Source organism: Herpailurus yagouaroundi, unplaced genomic scaffold (assembly GCF_014898765.1).
Source record: "Herpailurus yagouaroundi ecotype Mexico unplaced genomic scaffold, PumYag 77, whole genome shotgun sequence".
NCBI lineage: Eukaryota > Metazoa > Chordata > Mammalia > Carnivora > Felidae > Herpailurus > Herpailurus yagouaroundi.
In genome coordinates this window covers 79730784-79752957 of record NW_024412388.1, presented here as the reverse complement: position 1 = coordinate 79752957, position 22174 = coordinate 79730784, and the positions used below count along the sequence as shown (strand labels likewise).

General features: G+C 36.1%; 1 protein-coding gene across 7 annotated transcripts in view; it reads right to left on the bottom strand.

Annotated features, from left to right (window-relative positions):
• Nucleotides 1–22174, bottom strand: part of CCDC18 (coiled-coil domain containing 18) — a 115609-nt gene that overhangs the window by 93068 nt on the left and 367 nt on the right. For 4 of the 7 annotated variants that reach the window (XM_040471002.1, XM_040470998.1, XM_040471003.1 and 1 more), the window contains exons 2-7: nt 21393–21573; nt 20050–20213; nt 19316–19490; nt 16191–16349; nt 9671–9777; nt 8362–8490 (exon numbers count right to left, since the gene is read on the bottom strand). In XM_040471002.1, the coding sequence (XP_040326936.1) occupies nt 8362–8490; nt 9671–9777; nt 16191–16349; nt 19316–19490; nt 20050–20183 (704 nt within the window). In that variant the 5' untranslated portion in view covers nt 20184–20213; nt 21393–21573. The remainder of the gene's footprint in view (nt 1–8361; nt 8491–9670; nt 9778–16190; nt 16350–19315; nt 19491–20049; nt 20214–21392; nt 21574–22174) is intronic. The other 3 variants (XM_040471001.1, XM_040470999.1, XM_040471004.1) reach the window with 3 other exon arrangements.

Below are 22174 nucleotides of genomic sequence, written 5' to 3'. Positions count from 1 at the left end.
ACAGTGTTTGGGTTTAAATTCTCACTGTACCACTTTCTGTGTGTTCTCAATCTCTCTCAAATTCAGTTTCTTCATCTGTAAAATGAGGATGTTGTCAATATTCTATGATTGTTTGAAGAGTAAACAAGTTATACACTTAAAGCACTTAGAAAAGTATTTCCATATAGTGAATGCTAAGTTATTATAATTATCACCAAATTAAAAACTTATGCCCATCTAATAGTGTTAAGTGATTGTATTTTTACAACCTCATTGTAAATTTTTTTTAATTTTTTAACATTTATTCATTTTGAGAGACAGAGTGCAAGTGGGGGTAGGGCAGAGAGAGAGGGAGAAACAGAATCCGAAGAAGGCTCCAGGCTCTCAGCTGTCAGCACAGCACCAATGTGGGGCCCGAACTCACCAACAGAGATCATGACCTGAGCCAAAGTCTGACACTTAACCATTCCATACAGTTTTTGAAGTTTTATTCAAGGTAACTTAATGCAGGAGAGGGGTGGTGGGGAGAGGAGATATCCACCAGCAAAAATTCACATAGCACTGCAGCTATTCTCCACAAAGTCCAGACCTTAGCCTATAGGTTTAATAAAGCAAGGGGACACATGGAGTGGAGTGGGAAGAGCACTGTAGTGAGATCAAAGGGTTTTGTATGTATTTCAAAAGATTGCATGCACCTGACAGCTAACCTTTAATCAAACCTTGAGGCACTACCTGTATGTCAGAAATGGAAAAGACTATGTTATTTCTTACAGATTCCTGGGAGGCCAAAGCAAGCCTCTCCTCATCCCTACCTTGATGGGCATTTCTAAAAGGTATGTATATTAATCTCCAAGGGTCCTGGAACACATAAGCCCCAAGAGAGGTAATCCAGTGAACATGAACAAGATGGAAGGCCAAAGATAGAGTCAGTATTGTCAGTACTCCTACAAGTTCAAAGCTGGGATCTAATTATTAAAATCAATAATTAATTCTCCCAGCCACAGTTTTTGAACTTTTTTGTTTTTTAAATTTCAAACAGGTACTCCTTAATGCAGATTCGCCAATTTTTGATATTTTGCCACAACTGCCCATGTCTCTCACTTGAGAGATTTTTTTTGTACTGAACTACATTCTAGAGTAATTAGTAACCTTCGCCTTTATTTTATTTTAATATTTTTTTAATGTTTATTCACTTTTTGAGAGACAGAGAAGAGTGTGAGCAGGGCAGGAGCAGAGAGAGAGAGGGAGACACAGAATCTGAAGCAGGCTCCAGGCTCTGAGCTGTCAGCACAGAGCCGAATGCGGGGCTTGAATTCACGAACCGTGAGATCATGACCTGAGCCAAAGTCAGACACTTAGCTGACTGAGCCACCCAGGTGTCCCAGTAACCTTCACCTTTAATACTTTAGTACGTATCCTAAGAACACAGACAATGCCTCATATAACCATAACTATCAAATACAAGAAATCTGAAACTGTTACAACACTATTATCTAATGTACAATTCACATGTAAGCTTTATCAATTATTCCAATAATGTTCTTTACAGACCTTTTTTTTCCTTCTGATCTAGGATCACATACTGCTTTTAGTTATCATAAATCTTTAGTTTCTTTAATCTGTAATACCTCAGCTGTTTGTTAAGTCTTTCATGACACTGGCTTTTTTTTTTTTTTACAATAATAGCTTAAATTTATTGAACATCTATTATGTGCCACAGAGAGTTTTAGCTGCTTTACATACCTAATCAAAGAGTCACAACTCATTAAACTGGACATTATCCTTATCTTATCTGTAACTAGGACCCAGAAAGATAACACAATATTTTCAAGGTATGCCCTCATAGTTACTAAGTAGTAAACCTAATGTATGAATCTAAGAAGGAGGTGGACTTAACCACTGGACTACTGATACAAAATTAGATGTCAGACAAGATACATAAAAAACATGTGCGTTTAGAATCATGCTATGCATGGGGTGCCTGGGTGGCTCAGTCAGTTAAGCATCCAGCTTCTACTCAGGTCATGATCTCACAGTTCGTGGGTTCTAGCCCAGCACTGGGCTCTGTGCTGACAGCTCAGAGCCTGGAGCCTGCTTCAGATTGTGTGTCTTCCTTTCTCTCTGCCTCTCCTGTGCTCATGTTCTGTCTCTGTCTCTCAAAAATAAATAAACATTTTTAAAAAAAATCATGCTATGCAAATAATTTTTTTCTTATAGGGAAATATGGGCATTTTCTGTTTAGTAGATAGTAAAAACATACACACACACACACACACACACACACACACACACACAGGTTACTCAAAGGTCTACTCTGACACTGCTATTGAAGAGTCACACGGATGAGATCTTCAACAGCCAGAAACTGATGGTCAATTCTGTGTTTTCTGTGAAGCCCTGGATTCAATGACTCTACCTTCTTTTACTTCCCAATGTGATCAAGTATATAACCCATGACTAATACTGGCATAAATGTGCAGCAGCCACTCAAGCTATTTGGAAGTTGCTTATCACTACAACATGATTTTCTCATCCTGCTTCCCCTCTCTTTTCTCAACTACCTACTATTTCTTAAGCCTATGTACTTCACCGTGAGAGAAACACATCAAACTAGGGTTCTCTTCTGCTCTCCAAATGATGTGTACCCAGTGAGAAATTCAGTAAATCAGTGAATAAATGCTGCTAAATATTTGCTTAACCTTGTCTGTTTCCTCATGAGGAGATTCAGGCTATTCATTCTGGGGAGCACACTCCTCCATAAATGACATAGTACCCCTCTTATTATATACCACATATAAAAACACATGATGGCAGTCTGTCCAAAACCTTGGTGGGTTTTTTGTTTTGTTTTGTTCTGTTTTGTTTTTTTGGGAGACTGAGAGAGAGAGAGAGAGAGAGAGAGCGAGCCAGAGAGAGAGAAGGAGGGAGAATCTTAAGCAGGCTCCATGCCCAGCTCGGAGCCCAACTTGGTACTGGATCCAACCACACTGGGATCATGACCTGAGCCAAAATCAAGAGTTAGACGCTTAATCGACTTAACCACCCAGGCATCCCCACCTTAACTTACTGATTCTTCCATTATTTCCTCTGATTCGTAATGCTACCTCTTACATATCAAGTTTCTACTGTGTGTATGTTTGCTAAAAAGGGTCTGTTCTATACCACTGATATTTTTTGGTTTATTCCTATACCAACATCACATTGACTTAATTAACTTCAGAAGTCCTGGTGTCTATAGGCATGCTCTCCACCTTGGTCTACAGCTTCAAAATTGCCTCCTTTATTCTTGGACCTTGGCTCTTCGGTATAATATTTACAGTCCGTTCGTTAAGTTTTACCAAAAATCTGTTGGGATATTGATGGGAATTATATCAAATGTATCAATTATTTTGGGAAAAAGTGACACTTTTATATTAGGGTTCGTTTCAGAAAAATGGTATCTACTTCATTTTAGTATACATGCTGCCAAAGTGAGCAATGGGGTATACTTCATTAGGTAGATCTCTTAAGACTTGCAACCAAATTTTATAATTTTCTCCACTGGATTAATCATGTCTTTTATTCTGATGTTTTGACATCTGGAACTTCACTCACCCTAGGAAGACTGGCCCTCCCTCCCAAGGTTAGCCAATTCTTAGAGACAGTAAACTACTCACCTGGAAGTGTACCTTTCATAAACAAACTAATCAATCCAGAGCCTCCTCCTCACTCCTCTATTTGGCTCTTACACTCAGGACCAATAATCCCCTATCCTACTTACCTCAGGACCAGGTACCACACAACTCAGGACAGCCTTACACTACAGCCCGCTGAGATTATTCATACTAGCCAATCCTAAACCTGCCTTCCCTGCTTTCACTGTGCCTTCCCACACAAACCACAAAAACATCTCTTTTCCTCCCAAATCCCTCAGTCTCCTGACCAACCCTGATGCTTCCCTGTGTGGCCCCCTACATGGCCTGTCATGTCTCCTGTTTCTAGGGATTTGTGACTATAAAAACTCCTTCTGCATGACAGTCATTTCCATGTCTGTGTGTCTCACCACACCTGATGAAAGCAAATCTGAGCACATTTTTAAATCTTCATTAAGATTGTACATATTTTCTGTATTTTTTTTCTTATTTAACTAGTAGTTTTTATTTTAATGTTTTACTAAGTAGAGAAGTCTTAAGTGAATGAGTTTTTATATATGTATACATCCACAAAATTACTATCCAGATCAAATACAGAATATTCAAGTACCCAAAAGACTCCCTCCAACATTCTTTACTCAAAAAGGTAAACACTACTTGGAGTTTTTAATACCATATATTAAAGAATATATGAATCAAGAATTTTACCTATTCTTGATTTCTTATGGAAATGTACTATATTTTGCACCTGGCTTCTTTTGCTTACATTATCTATGATATACATTCACTTATGTTGTTAATAGTTTTAGTTGCTCTTTTCCATGAGTGTATATGTTCCATAATGTGAATATAACACAATTTATTTATTCTATTATTAACATTTAGCAATTATGAATGAAACTACTTTGAACACTCTTGCACCTATCCTTTGATAGATACAGGCATTCATTTCTGATCTAAATGCTAGATCACAGGGTGACTTATGTTAGCTTTAGCAGATAATGGCAAAGTTTTCCAAAGTGTTTCTACCAATTTACACTCTTAGAAATATATGAGAATTGGAGGGGCTCCACAAGTTTGCCAAAACTTGATATTTTGAGTCATTTTCATTTTAGCCACTGTGGGCCATAATGGGCCTGTTTCCTTTTGTCATCACCCTTGTTTTGTTTATTACTTTCTTGTAGGAAAATCTTTAACTATTGAGTCAATATCTTTAATAGCTATATTTCCATCCAGGTTTTCAACTTATTAAGTTCTGTTAAATTATATTTTGTTGAGTAATCATTTATTGAGTCCAAATTTTCATATTTATCATTCTAAAATGGTTCATAGTATTTGGTCTTATTTCTTCCTTTTTTTTTTTTTTTTAAATGTTTATTTCTTGAGAGAGAGAGAGAGAGAATGTGAATAGGGGAGGGGCAGAGAGAAAGGGAGACACAGAATCCAAAGCAGGCTCCAGGCTCCAAGCTGTCAGCACAGAACCCAACACCGGGCTCAAACCCACAACCACAAACCATGAGGTCATGACCTGAGCTGAAGTTGGACACCCAACCGACTGAGTCACTCAGGCACCCCTTTCTTAAATCATAGCTAAATCTATACTTTAGAAGTCCTTTTTAATCCCAATATTGTTTTTTGTGCTTTGTCTCCTTGATTAATTTTGTCTGATGCCCATTAGTTTGGCCATTATGAAAAGAACCAGATTTAGGTTTTGGTGATTTTCTCTATGGTTTCCTTCTTTTCTATTCGATCATTTAATCCTATATTATTTCAATACTTCTATTTCCTATTTTACTTTTGATGATTTCTTCAACTGTCCTTTTCCTGACTACATAAATTGGATGTTTTAGCTCATTCATTTTCATGCATATATTAATTTCAATATATGCATAGGAGACTAAAAATTTCCCTCTAAGAATATCTTTGGTGTCAGCCCACAAGCTGTGGTATTTTTTATATCGCTCTGTTCTAAAAGTTTTTTTTTTAATTTTTTAAAAATGTTTATTTATTTTTGAGAAAGAGAGACAAGAGTGTGAGTGGGAGAGGGACAGAGAAAGAAGGAGACACAGAATCCAAAGCAGGCTCCAGGCTCTGAGCTGTCAGCATAGAGCCCAATGCGGGGCTTGGACTCACGAACCATGAGATCATGACCTGAGCCAAAATCGGACACTTAACTGACTGAACCACTGAAGCGCCTCAAAAGTTTTCTAATTTTTGTCCTAATTTCTTCAATGGTCCGTAAGTAGCAAGAAAGCTGGCTTTAAATTTCTAAAAATACATGATTTGGGGGGGGATTACATTCTAACTTAATTGTACTACAGTCTGAGAAGGTAATATACACAACATCAATCTTTTGGTGTTTGTTGAAACTCATACTTTCTGGCATAGTGAGGTAAAGATTATAAATGTTCTAGAAGTGCTTGAAAGAATATGACTTTTCAAACTGTTGTGTATAGGGTTCCATAAATACATACATTAGATCAAGATTACTAGTTGTCATTCAACTCTTCAATTTCTTGCTTTCATGTTACTAATCTAATAATTCCTAGTAAATGTGTAAGAATGTTACCTGTATGATTAAAGGTTTGCTCATTACCATGTGAAATTTTATTTTCTTTATATATTTCTGGGCTTGACTATTAGATACATGTAAGTTTAGAATCTTTACAGGCTCCTGGTTAGATATTATTTAAACCTTATATAAGAGTCTTCTTTTTAAACTTTATTTGAGAGAGAGAGAGAGAGAGAGAGAGAAAGCAAGCAGGGGAGAGGGCAGAGGGAGAGAGGGAGAGAGAGAAAGAAAGAAAGAGAGAGAGAGAATCGTAAGCAGGCTCCACACTCAGCACAGAGCCTGATGTGGAGCTTGATATGATGACCTGGGATTATGACCTGAGCTGAAATCAGGAGTATGACACTCAACCAACTGGGCCACCCATATAAGAGTCATTTTTATGCTCAACATCACTCATCATCAGGGAAATACAAATCAAAACCACAATGAGATACCACCTCACACTGGTCAGAATGGCTAAAATTAACAACACAGGAAAACAACAGATGTTGGTGAGGATGCAAATAAAAAGGAACCCTTTTACATTTTTGGTGGTAATGCAAACTGGTGCAGCCACTCTGGAAAAAGTATGGAAGTTCCTCAAAAGAGAAAAAACTAGAACTATCCTACAACCCAGCAACTGCACTACTATACTTAGTATAGGTAAATACTTTTACCCAAAGTATACAAAAATACAGATTCAAAGGGGTACATGCACCCTGATGTTTAAAGCTGCATCAACAATAGCCAAACTATGGAAAGAGTCCAAACGTCCATTGACTGGATGTCCACTGACTTTATCCATGAATGGATAAAGAAGAGGTGTATATACATACAATGGAAAATTACTCAGCCATCAAAGATAATGAAATCTTGCCATTTGCACTGATATAGATGGAGCTAGAGTGTATTATGGTAAGCAAAATAAGTCAAAGAAAAATACAATATGATTTCACTCATATTGTAATTGGAATTGAAGAAACAAAACAGATGAACACAGAAAAAAAAAGAGGTAAACCATACAACAGATACTTAAGTATAGAGAACAAACCGAAGGTTGATGGCGGCACGTGGCGGGGGGGGGCGGGAAATGGGTTAAATGAGTGATGGGTATTAAGGAGGGCACCTGTGATGAGCACTAGGTATTGTATGTAAGCGATGAATCAGTAAATTCTACTAAAAATGAGTATTACACTGTATGTTAACTGGGATTTAAATAAAAACTTGAAAGAAAAAAATTTTTTGAAAACAAAAATGGAGACTATGATTTTATCCTGTGTAAAAAGCTGTTATAATTATATTATTATATTGCAAAATATTATTAAACTAAAAAATTTTAAATGTTTATTAGTTTAAATGTTAATTGACATTGATAGTTAAGGGTTCCTTAGTCAAGACTACCTACAAAACTTTATATTAAGACATGCTTTATACAAAATCAGGGCACCTGGATGGCTGAGTTGGCTAAGTATCTGGCTCTTGATTTCAGCTCAGGTCATGATCTCAAGGTTTGTAGGTTCAAGCCCTGTGTCAGTCTACACATTGATAGTGCAGAGCCTGCTTGGGAGTCTCTCTCTCTCTCTGCCCCTCCCCAATTTAGGTATGTGTGCACGCTCTCTCTCTCAAAATAAACTTAAAGAAAAAAAAAAAGACATGCTTTATACTTTCTTTTACTCACGAATATATTTACTCATGAATTTTATGTAGGAAATAATTTCAGAAAAAAGTAAATATCATTACATTGATAATCATTATCAGATCTAATCCCAATCCAGAATGCCAGTAACATGAAATTTTTAGTGAAAAATTAAAAACTATTAACAGACAAAAAGAACATTAAATTTTTCTACTGCTAAGTTTCTGAAATATTTTCATTTTAAAAATTAGCTACAGGGGTGCCTAGGTGGCTCAGTCAGTTAAGCATCTGACTCTCAATTTCTGCTCAGGTCATGATCTCACAGGTTGTGAGTTTCAGCCCTGCATCGGGCTCCGTGCTGACAGCGCAGAACCTGCCTGGGATTCTCTCTCTCTCTCTCTCTCTCTCTCTCTCTCTCCTCCTGCCCCTCTCCTGCTCACTCTCTCACTCTCAAAAATAGATAAATAATTTAAAAGCAGATAATAAAAATTAGCTACAATTTAAAAAAGGTAATATATTCTTTTTCCCCCTACAAAAACAATTATCTGCTTTAAAACACATACCTCTTTCCTTGTTTACTTTGTTCAAGTAAGTCTACCTTTAACTTTATACATTCCTCTTGGGACTTCTGCAAACTCTGCTCCTTTTCAATCACCATTTTCTGGCTCTGCTCTAATTTATCTTCTGCCTCTCTATAAAATAAAGGAAAATATTTTTTAAAGGCTATTAAAGAGATTATTCCAGTTATGCAAGATAGCTCAACATTAGGAATTCTATCAGCTTAAATTAGCAAGGTAAAAGAAACCAAGATTTAGTGAGAAATAGAGAAAAGGCATATTTATCACTTATCAACTAAGAGTTTTTACAAGGAATAAAATGATACATATACAGTCAGATACTAGAAGCATAACCATACAGTTCAAAAATTAGGTAAGAATGACTATTATTACCACTATATCCAATGATTTTTCTGATAGTTACTAAAAGAAAAATGAAAAAGTACTAAATAGAAATTTTGAAAAGGAAAGACAATATTTTCTTTTTCTGCTAATATTATTAGCTGCCTGAAAAATCCAGGAGAATCAAAATGCAAAATTATTAAGGTAAAATAATACGACAACTAGTCCAATTACAAAATAATTATATTACACAAAGAGCAACAGCCTTCCTATATACCATCAATTAACAGAACATGAACAAATTCACAACAACCAAAAATATAAAATATCTAGGAATAAAATTACAACATCATGTGATACAAGGAAAATTACAAAATTCTGATGGTCACAAAAGATGACTTTAGTGTACATCAGAATAACCTGCAGGACTTACTAAAACACATATTACTGGATCCCACCTCTCACAGTTTGTGATTCAGTAAGTTTGAGACAGAACCTGAGATCTACAATTCTAACAACTTCCCAGAAGATGCTAATACTGCTGGTCCCAGAACTACACTTTGGGAATCATCAAAATGGAATGATATGCTATTTACTATGCATATATTTCTCATTTTATTCAAAGCAAAAGGGGATAAATTATAAAGTGCCTGATTCCTTGTATTTTATTCTTAAACTCCCATTGAAGCACCAGTATATACTACTATATAGGGCAAGAAATGAATTAGTGCATATTCAATAAAAGCATGTAAATAAGCATCTCAGCTCATTTTATGTCTTTTTTTAGCCCCCATAAAACACGTGCATCTTGGAGCCAAGAGGAGTTATGATGGACCACAGAACAGATTCCACAGGTCCTAAGATAGTCTCTAAGCCACTAGAAATTTATGGGGTGGGGAACAAGATTTCACAAGATATATCAAAAAGCACAAGTAGGAAGTAAAAACTTTAAAGCCATAAAAACTATATTTACCTCAAAACTTTATCTTGGGCTGAAACTTCTGCTTCCAAATTTATAATGTGTTCTTCCAAGATAGGCACACTGGCTGCCTGTTGTTGAACAGATTCAAGCATAGAAACCTAGAACAAAAAAGTAACTTTTAGCGCATTTTCTTTCACAAAATAATCTACTTGATCCTTTGTTTCTTTTTCTGTTTGCGAGGGTGTTCAATATAAAGCCCCAATCATCGATCAAATGTGAAGCTCACCCTATCTCTTCCTTTGATCAACATTTACATGGGTGTGTCATCATCACAAGCCAATATCAGCATGTAAGCTCCAGCCATTACCCTCAACTTAATATCCCAAGATAATTGATTAACTATTTGGGGGGGAATAAAGAATCTCTACTGAAACCAACCAGGAAGATAAATTTCACATAAACAGAAAATTCAATATAAAAGATAAAATTATAAAAAAGTAAATAAGAAAATGCCTACTGAACCATTTTACAATTTAAGACCTAATTTTAGAATACATCTTACTAGAGAAAACTTAGAAAATACAAAAAGCAAAGTAATCCTACAACCTGGAAGATAAAAACAATATAGCAGGGTGGGAATCTACAACCTAAATGGTGTCTGGAAAGAATATCAATAAGGGACCTAATTATCCCTGAAAAAAGGAAGCATGAGGTCCAGGAAAGAAAACCCAGAATACAGCTAAAAATGTGCTGGTAAGTCAACCCTCCTTTTCCCATTCCTTTCAAAACACCAACAGTCCAGTGATAGCCTACCAGGAAGAGAGAGAAAATTTATTATCTAAGGAACTGAACAGGAAAGGTTTAGGACTATGTAGAACGATGAGCAGGGATGAAGTAGTTATAAACAAGTTGGTTGACATAAAACAGTTTCCAACTTCCTACATCATCTCATTTAGGGCTATCCCACAGGTGGGAAATCAAAGGATTCTTTGCTGGAAAAATTCAACATACTGATTTTGGGCAAAAGAGGCTGGGTATCTCCCTAGAAAAGATCCACCTCCCCAGGCATCACCAACATATGAAGTGCATTGGACAATAAACTTCACCTTTGTACAGAGAGCTTCCAAAGAGCATTTAAGTGCCTTTCTCTTAAATATAAAAAGGTAAAACATGAACATCTGAAAAAAAGACTTCTAACGTAAAAAGTCAAAGGCCATAACAAAAGAAAAAGGCAACTGGCAGCAAGCAAGGCAAGTATGCACACACACATAGAAACACACATTAAATCTTAAGAAAGCTAAGTGAAGATACTGCATCAGGATGTTCTTCCAACCCCCTCCCCCGCCAAAAAAAGATTAAGAGAATATGGAAAAGCTCTGGAAAATGAAAAAAAAAAAATCTGACAGCTAAAGTAAGATTCAATAAAGGTGTAGATGATAGCTTTGAGGAAATTTGAAAAGTATCATAAGAAGACAAGGAGATGGAAAACATGAAAAAAAACCTTAAAAGATTCAGAGGACCAAGTGAGGTAATCCAATATTCATCTAATAGGAAAAATAAAAGAGAACAGAAGGAAGAAAAGCAGATAGGTGTAAATGGGCCTTAACATACAAAGGTAGACACATAAGGGTAGTAGCAGACCTAGCTACTGAAACTTGGCAGGCCAGAAAGGAATGGCATGAAATCTTCAATGTGATGAACAGGAAAAATATGCAGCCGAGAATCCTTTATCCAGCAAGTCTGTCATTCAGAATAGGAGAGATAAAGGTTTTCCCAAACAAACAAAACTTAAGGAATTCATTACCACTAAACCAGCCCTACAAGAGATTCTAAGGGGGACTCTGTGAGTGAAATGTTGCAAGGACCACAAAGTACCAGAGACATCACTACAAACATGAAACCTACAGATAACACAATGACACTAAACCCATATCTTTCAATAATAACACTAAATGTAAATGGACTAAAAGCTCCAACCAAAAGACATAGAGTATCAGAACGGATAAAAAAAAACAAGACCCATCTATTTGCTGTCTACAAGAGACTGATTTTAGACCTGAGGACATCTTCAGATTGAAAGTGAGGAGATGGAGATCTATCATGCTACTGGAAGTCAAAAGACAGCTGGAGTAGCCATACTTATAACAGGCAAACTAGACTTTAAATTAAAGGCTGTAACAAGAGATGAAGGGCAATATATAATTACAGTGTCTATCCATCAGGAAGAGCTAACAATTATAAATGTCTATGCACCAAATGCAGCAGCACCCAAATATATAAAACAATTACTCACAAACATAAGCAACCTTATTGATAAGAATGTGGTAATTGCAGGGGACTTTAATATTCCACTTAAAACAATGGATAGATCATCTGGACAGAGAATCAGTAAAGAAACAATGGCCCTGAATGATACACTGGACCAGATCAACTTGACAGATATTTAGAACTGCATCCCCAAACAACAGAATATACTTTCTTCTCAAGTACATGCAGAACATTCTAAGACAGATCACATACTGGGTCACAAAACTGCCCTTAATAAGTATAAAAGAATTAAGATCATACCATGCACACTTTCAGACCACAATGCTATGAAACTTGAAATCAACCACAGGAAAAAGTCTGGAAAACCTCCAAAAGCATGGAGGTTAAAGAACACCCTACTAAAGAATAAACTGGTCAACCAGGCAATTAGAGAAGAAATTTAAAAATATATGGAAATAAATGAAAATGAAAATACAACAACCCAAACACCTTGGGATGCAGCAAAGGCAGTCCTGAGATGAAAATACATTGCAATCCAGGCCTATCTCAAGAAACAAGAAAAATACCAAATACAAATTCTAACAGCACACCTAAAGGAACTAGAAGCAAAACAGCAAAGACACCCCAAATCCAGCAGAAGAAGAGAAATAATAAAGATCAGAGCAGAAATAAACAACATAGAACCCCCCCCAAAAAAACAAAAACAAAACAAAACAAAAAACAGTAGAGCAGATAAATGAAACCAAGAGTTGGTTTTTTGAAAAAATAAACAAAATTGATAAACCTCTAGCCAGGCTTCTCAGAAAGAAAAGAGAGGACCCAAATAGATAAAATCATGAATGAAAATGGAATTATTACAACCAATCCCTCAGAAATACAAGCAATTATCAGGGAATACTATGAAAAATTATATGCCAACAAAATTGACAACCTGGAAGAAATGGACAAATTCCTAAACTCCCACATACTTCCAAAACTCAAACGGAAAGAAATGGAAAATTTGAACAGACCCATAATCAGCTAAGAAATTGAAATCAGTTATCAAAAATCTCCCAACAAATAATCCTGGACCAGATGGCTTCCCAGGAGAATTCTACCTGACATTTAAAGCAGAGTTAATACCTATCCTTCTCAAGCTGTTCCAAAAAACAGAAATGGAAGGAAAACTTCTGGACTCATTCTATGAAGCCAGCATGACCTCAATTCCTAAACTAGACAGAGACCCCACAAAAAAGGAAAATTATAGGCCAATATCCCTGATGAACATGGATGCAAAAATTCTCAACAAGATACTAGCAAGTCGAATTCAACAGCATATGAAAACAATCATTAAGCATGATCAAGTGGGATTCATTTCTGGGCTGCAGGGCTGGTTCAATATTTGCAAATCAATCAGTGTGATATATCACATTAATAAAAGAAAGGATAAGAACCATACAATCCTGTCAATAGATGCAGAAAAAGCAGCTGACAAAATACAGCATCGTTTCTTAATAAAAACCCTCAAGAAACTCAGAATAGAAGGAACAAATCTAAACATCATAAAAGCCATATATGACAACAGCTAAATCATCCTCAAAGGGGAAAAACCGAGAGCTTTCGCCCTGAGATCAGAAACACGACAGGGATTTCCACCCTCACCGCTGTTGTTTAACATAGTGTTGGAAGTCCTAGCATCAGCAGTCAGACAACAAAATGAAATCAAAGGCATCAAAAGTGGCAAAGATGAAGTCAAACTTTCACTATTTACAGACGACATGATACTCTACATGGAAAATCCAACAGACTCCACCAAAAGTCTGCTAGAACTGATACATGAATTCAGCAAAGTCGCAGGGCACAAAATCAATGTACAGAAATCAGTTGCATTTTTATACACCAATAATGAAGCAAAAGAAAGAGAAATCAAGAAGCGGATCCCATTCACAATTGCATCAAGAACCATAAAATGTGTAGGAATAAACCTAGCCAAAGATTTAAAATATATGTATGCTGAAAACTATAGAAAGCTTATGAAGGAAATTGAAGAAGACACAAAGAAATGGAAACACATTCTATGCTCATGGATTGGAAGAATATTGTTAAAATGTCTATACTACCCAAAGTAATCTACACATTCAATGCAATCCCAATCAAAATTGCACCAGCATTCCTCTCAAAGCTAGAACAAGCAATCCTAAGATTTGTATGGAACCACAAAAGACCCCGAATAGCCAAAGTAATACTGAACAAGAAAACCAAAACAGGAGGCATCACAATCCCAGATTTTAGTTTCTGCTACAAAGCTGTAATCATCAAGACAGCACAGTCTTGTCACAAAAACGGACACATAGACCAATGGAATGGAATAGAGACCACAGAATTGGACCAACAAATGTATGGCCAACTAATCTTTGACAAAGCTGGAAAGAGTATCCAATGGAAAAAAGACAGTCTCTTTAACAAATGGTGCTGGGAGAACTGGACAGCAACATGCAGAAAAATGAAACTAGACTACTTTCTTACACTATTCACAAAAATAAACTCAAAATGGATAAAGGACCTGAATGTGAGACAGGAAACCATCAAAACCCTACAGGAGAAAGCAGGAAAAAAACCTCTCTGACCTCAGCCGCAGGAATTTCTTACTTGACTCATCTCCAAAGGCAAGGGAATTAAAAACAAAAACGAACTACTGGGACCTCATCAAGATAAAAACTTCTGCACTGCAAAGGAAACAGTCAACAAAGCTAAAAGGCAACCGACAGAATGGGAAAAGATATTTGCAAATGACATATCGGATAAAGACCTAGTATCCAAAATCTGTAAAGAAGTCACCAAACTCCACACCCGAAAAACAATCCAGTGAAGAAATGGGAAGAAGACATGAATAGACACTTTTCTAAAGAAGACATCCAGATGGCCCAAAGAAGCATGAAAAGATGCTCAATGTCGCTCCTCATCAGGGAAACACAAATCAAAACCACACTAAGATACCACCTCATGCCAGTTCGAGTGGCTAAAATGAACAAATCAGGAGACTATAGATGCTGAAGAGGATGGGGAAAAACGGGAACCCTCTGGCACTGTTGGTGGGAATGCAAACTGGTGCAGCTGCTCTGGAAAACAGTGTGGAGGTTCCTCAAAAAATTAAAAATAAATCTACCCTATGACCCAGCAATAGCATTGCTAGGAATTTACCCAAGGGATACAGGAGTGCTGATGCATAGGGGCACTTGTACCCCAATGTTTATAGCAGCGCTTTCAACAATAGCCAAATTATGGAAAGAGCCCAAATGTCCATCAACTGACGAATGGATAAAGATGTGTTTTATCTATACAATGGACTACTACTTGGAAATGAGAAAGAATGAAATCTGGCCATTTGCAGCAACGTGGATGGAACTGGAGGGTATTATGCTAAGTGAAGTAAGTCAGGCAGAAAAGACAGTTACCATATGTTTTCACTCATATGTGGATCCTGAGAAACTTAACAGAGAACCATGGGGGAGGGGAAGGGAGGAAAAAAAAAGTTACAGAGAGGGAGGGAAGAAACCATAAGAGACTCTTGGATACTGAGAACAAACGGAGGGTTGATGGGGGTTGGGGAGAGGGAAAGTGGTGATGGGCATTGAGGAGAGCACCTGTTGGGATGAGCACTGGGTGTTGTATGGAAACCAATCCAACAATAAATTATATTTAATATAAAAAATAATAAAAATAAAAATAAATAAACATTTAAAAATAAATAAAAATTTTTAAATAAAAAATACAAAGGAAGATAAATAAGTTGTATTTCCTTCATACAAGAAATAAAACTACATAAATTGATAATCTTAAGATGTTAAGAAGCTATGACTTATGTAAATGTACACACTATACAAGCTACCCTAAATCATTCAGATATTAAATTCATATAAAATTGATTTCATAACATGTTGATACTATATTATCATAACAAAAGTTATTATATATAACACATTAAGGCAAAACATGGAATATTTTTCCAATTATAAATCTTAAAATGCTTCCAGTTAATTTCTACTTGCATAGTCACACTTCAAGAAACATACTTTTGGGGCGCCTGGGTGGCGCAGTCGGTTAAGCGTCCGACTTCAGCCAGGTCACGATCTCGCGGTCCGGGAGTTCGAGCCCCGCGTCAGGCTCTGGGCTGATGGCTCAGAGCCTGGAGCCTGTTTCCGATTCTGTGTCTCCCTCTGTCTCTGCCCCTCCCCCGTTCATGCTCTGTCTCTCTCTGTCCCAAAAATAAATAAACGTTGAAAAAAAAAAATTAAAAATAAAATAAATAAATAAATAAACATACTTTTGCTCTTGACTGTGTTAATTCAAAGTGGACAGATTCCATTTTAGTCATTAAAGAATGATTCTGTGAGACCAAACAAGCATTTTGTTGCCTAAGTTTGTTAAGTTTTTCTCGAAGACTTCTGATCTCCTGATCCATGGAGGTAGATGAAAAAGACATCTGAAAAATGAAAAAGAGCAAGCTATGTTGCATTATTTCATTATATGTAATTAATGGAAAACTGTAAACAATTATCAGTAAAATGTCTACATAGCTCAGAAAATGAGTTAAGATGTTTAGTAAGTGTGGTTGAGGACGTGTGGGACAGTAAGCGCTCTCCTCCACTGTGGTGAACACGTACATAAATAAGTATAGTTTAGAAAACAATGGTACACTTTGGGAAAGGTCTTAGTATTACCAGTAAAGTTCAACATACTAAGACTCAACAATATTACCCCTGGGTATAAATTTAAAACTTTTGCAGTGGGGGGCGCCTGGGTGGCTCAGTAGGTTAAGTGGCCGACTTCAGCTCAGGTCATGATCTCACTGCTCTTGAGTTCCAGCCCTGCGTCAGGCTTTGTGCTGACACCTCAGAGCCTGGAGCCTGCTTTGGATTCTGTGTCTCCCTCTGTCTCTGCTCCTCCCCTATTCACAGTCTGTCTCTCTCAAAAATAAATAAACATTAAAAAAAATTTTTTTACACCTGAAAATATAAAAATATTCATACTAAATTTCCCCATAAGAGACAATAAATGGAAAAAAAACAAACGACTGTCAACAATAAAATGGATAATGGATAAATTCTTTAAACCAACTCTTCATTTCAGCTAGGGTCATGATCCCAGGGTCATGGGATTGAGCCCTGTTTTGGGCGCTAGACCGAGCATGGAGCCTGCTTAAAATTCTCTCTCCCTCTGCCCTTCTCCCACCTTGTGCTCTCTCCCTCTGAAATAAAAAATAAATTAAAAAAATAAAAAAGTAAACTGTACACAAATTTTTATTATACTTTTAAATATATATTTTATAATAAATTAATTTTCTAGAAGGTTGAGATTTTCAAGACATAATTTTTTTTTTAAAAAGTAATATACTTATGCAATTCAAAAGTCAAAACTATACAAAACATACAGAAGCCTCATTCCCATTTTTAGTAGATAGGTAACCATTTTTATAAGTTTCTTATTTATAAAACACCAATCACACAGCAAAAAAAAAAAAAAAATAGGGAACTGCTTATACAGTTATTAACTACAGAGTTATTAAGTTATGGTCTTAACTAAGCCCAGTCTTCTAGTGTTTCCACATTCATTTGCAAGCAATACAAATTACCCACTCCCAGACTGACTTATGCAAAATCTAGCATTCTAATTATGTCATTCTGTACCTTGCATTTTTTAAACTATATATCCTGCCAATCTCTCCACAATCAATATAGTTGGAAAGTCCTATTCTTTTATTCTCTTCCCCACCTCAGCTGCAGTTTCCATTGCATGTTTATTCAACTAATCCCCTATTACTTGAGGTATTTCTAATCTTCTGTTATAACAAACAATGTTTCATTTTGTACTTATGCAGGCATACCTGTCAGGTATTTTTCTAGAAATGGGATTTCCACATCAAGAGCAAACGTATTTGTGATTTTGGGAAACATTACCGAATGCCCCTCCACAGGGGCTATATCATTTTGCATTCCTACCAGCAATGTATGAGAACACCTATCTCCTTCTAATTTCACCACAAAATACGGTATCAAACATCTGGATGTTTTAACAATCTGATAGGTTAAGAACTGGTACCTAAGTATAGTTTCACTGTGAATTCCTTTTATTATGAATGAGAATGAACACCTTTTTATTGGTTTGAAGATCATTTTAATTTCCTTTTTCACACATATCTATTGCCCATTTTTCTATCGGATTGTTTACCTTTTCTTCTTTCTAGAAGCATTTCCCATATTAAAGAGATTACCCCTTTGTCTTTAACAGGCATTACCAATATTTTCCCCCTCCAATTTATCATCTGTCTTTTGATTTTGCTTAAGGTAAAACACAATGATTTCAAATAAAGCATATATGTAACAAAACTGATCAGCAATTTGAGTTAGGATAGAGGTCAATTTTCCAGAATGTAAAAAAAAAATTTTTTGCCCCCAGAATTACATAATCTTTGTAGACATGGAATTTGAATTTATTTTCTAAATTGCTGGCTCACACTGCTTCATTAAGTAGCTTCCTTACAAAAAGAAAACCTCTTGGGGCATACTGGGTAGCTCAGTCAGTTAAACATCTGACTTTTGATTTCAGCTCAGGTCATGATCTCACGGTTCATGAGTTTGAGCCCCACATGGGGCTCCACGCTGACAGTGTGGAGCCTGCTTAGGATTCTTTCTCTTTCCCTCTCTCTCTGCCTCTCCCCCACTTGTGCGTGTGCATGTTCTCTCTCTCTCAAAATATCTAAATAAACTTAAGAAAAAAAAAAGAAAAAACATCTCAATTGTTAGCTTTCTGAAGTGGGAAGACAAATTTTTATTCAAAAAGATGATGAAGTGCATATGCAACTGTATCTATATATGCATGCTGGCAGTGAGGCAATAGAGCATAGGAAGAGAGTGGAAAGGGAGATTAAAGGGTTGAGTAAAGAAGAAAGGTAAACACAGTGAGATGGACAATATGATTGAATACGAAATATGGAGAGAGAGAGAGAGAGTTCCAGACTAGTAAAGATGTCGAAGAGCATCCACAAAATTCAGGGATAATGAAGAGAACAATACCATGTTATCATATAGCACCTGATTCAGGCTAAATATGGTAAATATACCTTAACCACTGAATAAATAACTGATTACCTATTCTGTACATGGGATAGTGCCAAAAATCACAGGAGTTACAATTTACTTAGGAAAGCAAGTCATTTAATTGCAAAAAGGTAATAAATATAGAAGTTTAAAAATAGAGCAACACACCAAAGCAACTATTTTCTTGTTAGGACACAAAAAGAACCATAACATTTAAATTCAATGAGTCTTAAGCATGATGATAAAAGACTATGGAAAACATAAGACATTTAAAGAAAAAACTCAAAGTATTTTAAGTAGACAGATCTAAAACCAAAACTACTTTTATGTAGACAGGTCTAAAAACAATAACCTTATCTCTTGGTTTTTTTTGAAAATCAGTACGGCCACTGGGCATTTTACAAACTGTTTTATAAGGTGTGTGATTCAAAAGTCCGAGCTGGTTAGGCAGAGAAAGATCTTCCAGGATGAGTTTTTCAGACCTTGAGAGATTAGAGGTATAATCAGAATTTTCACTTGGACTAACACTAGAGAAAAAAGAAAAATACATTTTAATTCCTAGATGATTTAAGTAGTCACTCCAATTTCTATACATCAAATAAGAAAACAGAAAGAAAAGCACCTGAAGTGCTGCTGGAAATCACATTCAGTTCTGAACTTAAGGCAATGTCACAACTAAATTTCTTAATAAAGTGTAATTAGTTTTAAACTAACAATCTGTGTAGTCTAGAGACTATACGCTAGAATTACTTAAGATTCAAAAAAAGAGTCGGGGCGCCTGGGTGGCACAGTCGGTTAAGCGTCCGATTTCAGCCAGGTCACGATCTCGCGGTCCGTGAGTTCGAGCCCCGCGTCGGGCTCTGGGCTGATGGCTCAGAGCCTGGAGCCTGTTTCCGATTCTGTGTCTCCCTCTCTCTCTCTGCCCCTCCCCCGTTCATGCTCTGTCTCTCTCTGTCCCAAAAATAAATAAACGTTGAAAAAAAAATTTAAATATGTATTAGAAACAAAATATATAATAATGAAATTCATCCATTTTACATTCATAAAGTCATATTCTAAAGTCTACATATGATTTTACTTACTTACCTGGATAACTCTTCCCCTAAATTCTGCAAACTCCATTCTGTTATCTTCAGTTCATGTCTTAAAGAAGCAACATTTGCAAGCAAACTTTCTTCTTCATGGTCTTTATTACAGTAGTCTGATGAACTAGATTCCATTTCTTAAAAAATGAAATGAATTTCTTGTACCTTGATGGAAAGAATCTGTGGTGTCAGTCAAAATACTCTCACAATAATAGAATTTAACTCATTATTTTTCTATTTTCTCAAATGATGTGCAATCTTTCATAGTAATTTAAAACAAAACAAAACCCCAGTAACAAGGAATTTCTCTGCACTGTAAAGCCATGCAAACGGAAAGTTCAATAGAATATCAGTGAGTCAATTTTTTATTATATACAGAGTCTAGTTATTCTAGTCCCCCTTCTCCAAGCACATTTAATCTTTCTAACAATTGTGTGCATTAAGTACTTTTATTCTACGTTAAAGATGAACTAAGAATATGACAAATTAAATAATTTACTCAAGGTCATACAAACTGTCAATGGTAGAAACAAGATTTGAACCGAAGTCATCAGGATCCAAAGACCTTTTAATTATGTTGCACTGCAATTTCTAACTTATTATAAATCAATTTCAATATGAGCTGTTTGAACTTACATGCTCAAGTTACAAGGTCCGGAAACCTGATAAAAATGGTATCATTATAATCATTCATATTTTCTTAAAAGCAATTTATTACCAAGTAAAGTTTAACTCCTTCTCCTATTTAAAATGGTTATAAGGTTTAAAAAACACACACAGTCACATCACAACCATAAGGATCAAAATGGCATTTAGCAAGTTAACTCATATAAATACATCAAGAAAAGCTTTTCTTTCTTCAACTGATGACGATCTCTGGAGTTGTGAAATTCTCTACTAAATAACCTTTGCAAATAAAAAATCATAACTAAAGGCCACATTTTGTTATTAATACTTAATACATAAAGTCATTGCTTCAAAGCATATATTAGTAACTAATATAATAAAAACTAAGGCTTTAAAATCTTTACTACTCCTCTAGATCTTTCTGCATCTTAAAATTACATTCTTCTTTCAAATCCCATTTACCTTTGTCATTGTAGCATCTCTCTCTCATTACCCTTCTAGAATTCTGACCACATCCCAAGCTCCAAAAGGTTAGGAGTCCTGTGTATTATGTTCAGGACTGTAAGGCACTTGCAGAAGTTCAGTATGTTCGGTGAATAAATGATGACTCCCTAATTGCCCTTCTTTCCTTTCATTGAGCCAAAATAGTTTGGTAAATTTACTTCCCACTCAAAATTTCTCAGATGTAAGGAGGAAGATTAAAAAGAAAACCCTCACCTTATTGTAAGAAACTGTGGCACGAAATTAAATGAGACGCTATGTCATCGCAGAGAAAATGTTTCTTTTTTCCCCTTTCGTTTGCACAAATTTGTTTCTGCTTAAGTGAGAAGACTCTCCCATACAAAAGTCAGTGGATCAAGTCCCCATTCTGCTCTATCTTTTCAACATCTCTAGCCTCCTACAGGATGGTGAAGGAAAAAAGGGTACAGACAATTTGGGTAAATTCTAAAATGCCATTCAATATTACGTTTCAACTAAATCAGGTTTTGGGTCCAACATCTGTGTATTTTAATGTAACAATTCCCTAACACTTCAATACCAACGAATATATTTGCTTTTTAACTTTTTTTCTTATTAGAGCATTTACTGTCAAAGATTTTTTTTCTTCCCTCCAACTTACAGTAGTTATAAAAGTCTATTCTCACACACGTGGCAAACTATTTTTGGCCCTAATAACGTGTTTGTAGCTTTACGCACGCATACCCATCAACACCGAAGAACAAAGTGTTCTTCATAAACCTTGCAAGTAATAGGATGGGTTGTAGTCTTAAAAGATTCCTCATTTGGCAAGATCAGAGATTTATGTTGTATTGTCCTGTTATCAACTACTCTCAATTTACAGAATTAATCCTACATTCATCTGGAAGCAGCAGAGAAAAACATAACCTCTTCCTCCCCGATTTCTCAAGTAAAACACAACCCTGCAGAGCAGCCAGCGCAGTAAGGGTGAAAAAGAAGCGCTTTCGAGGGTGCTGGGAGGGAAAGGAACGTAACTCCAG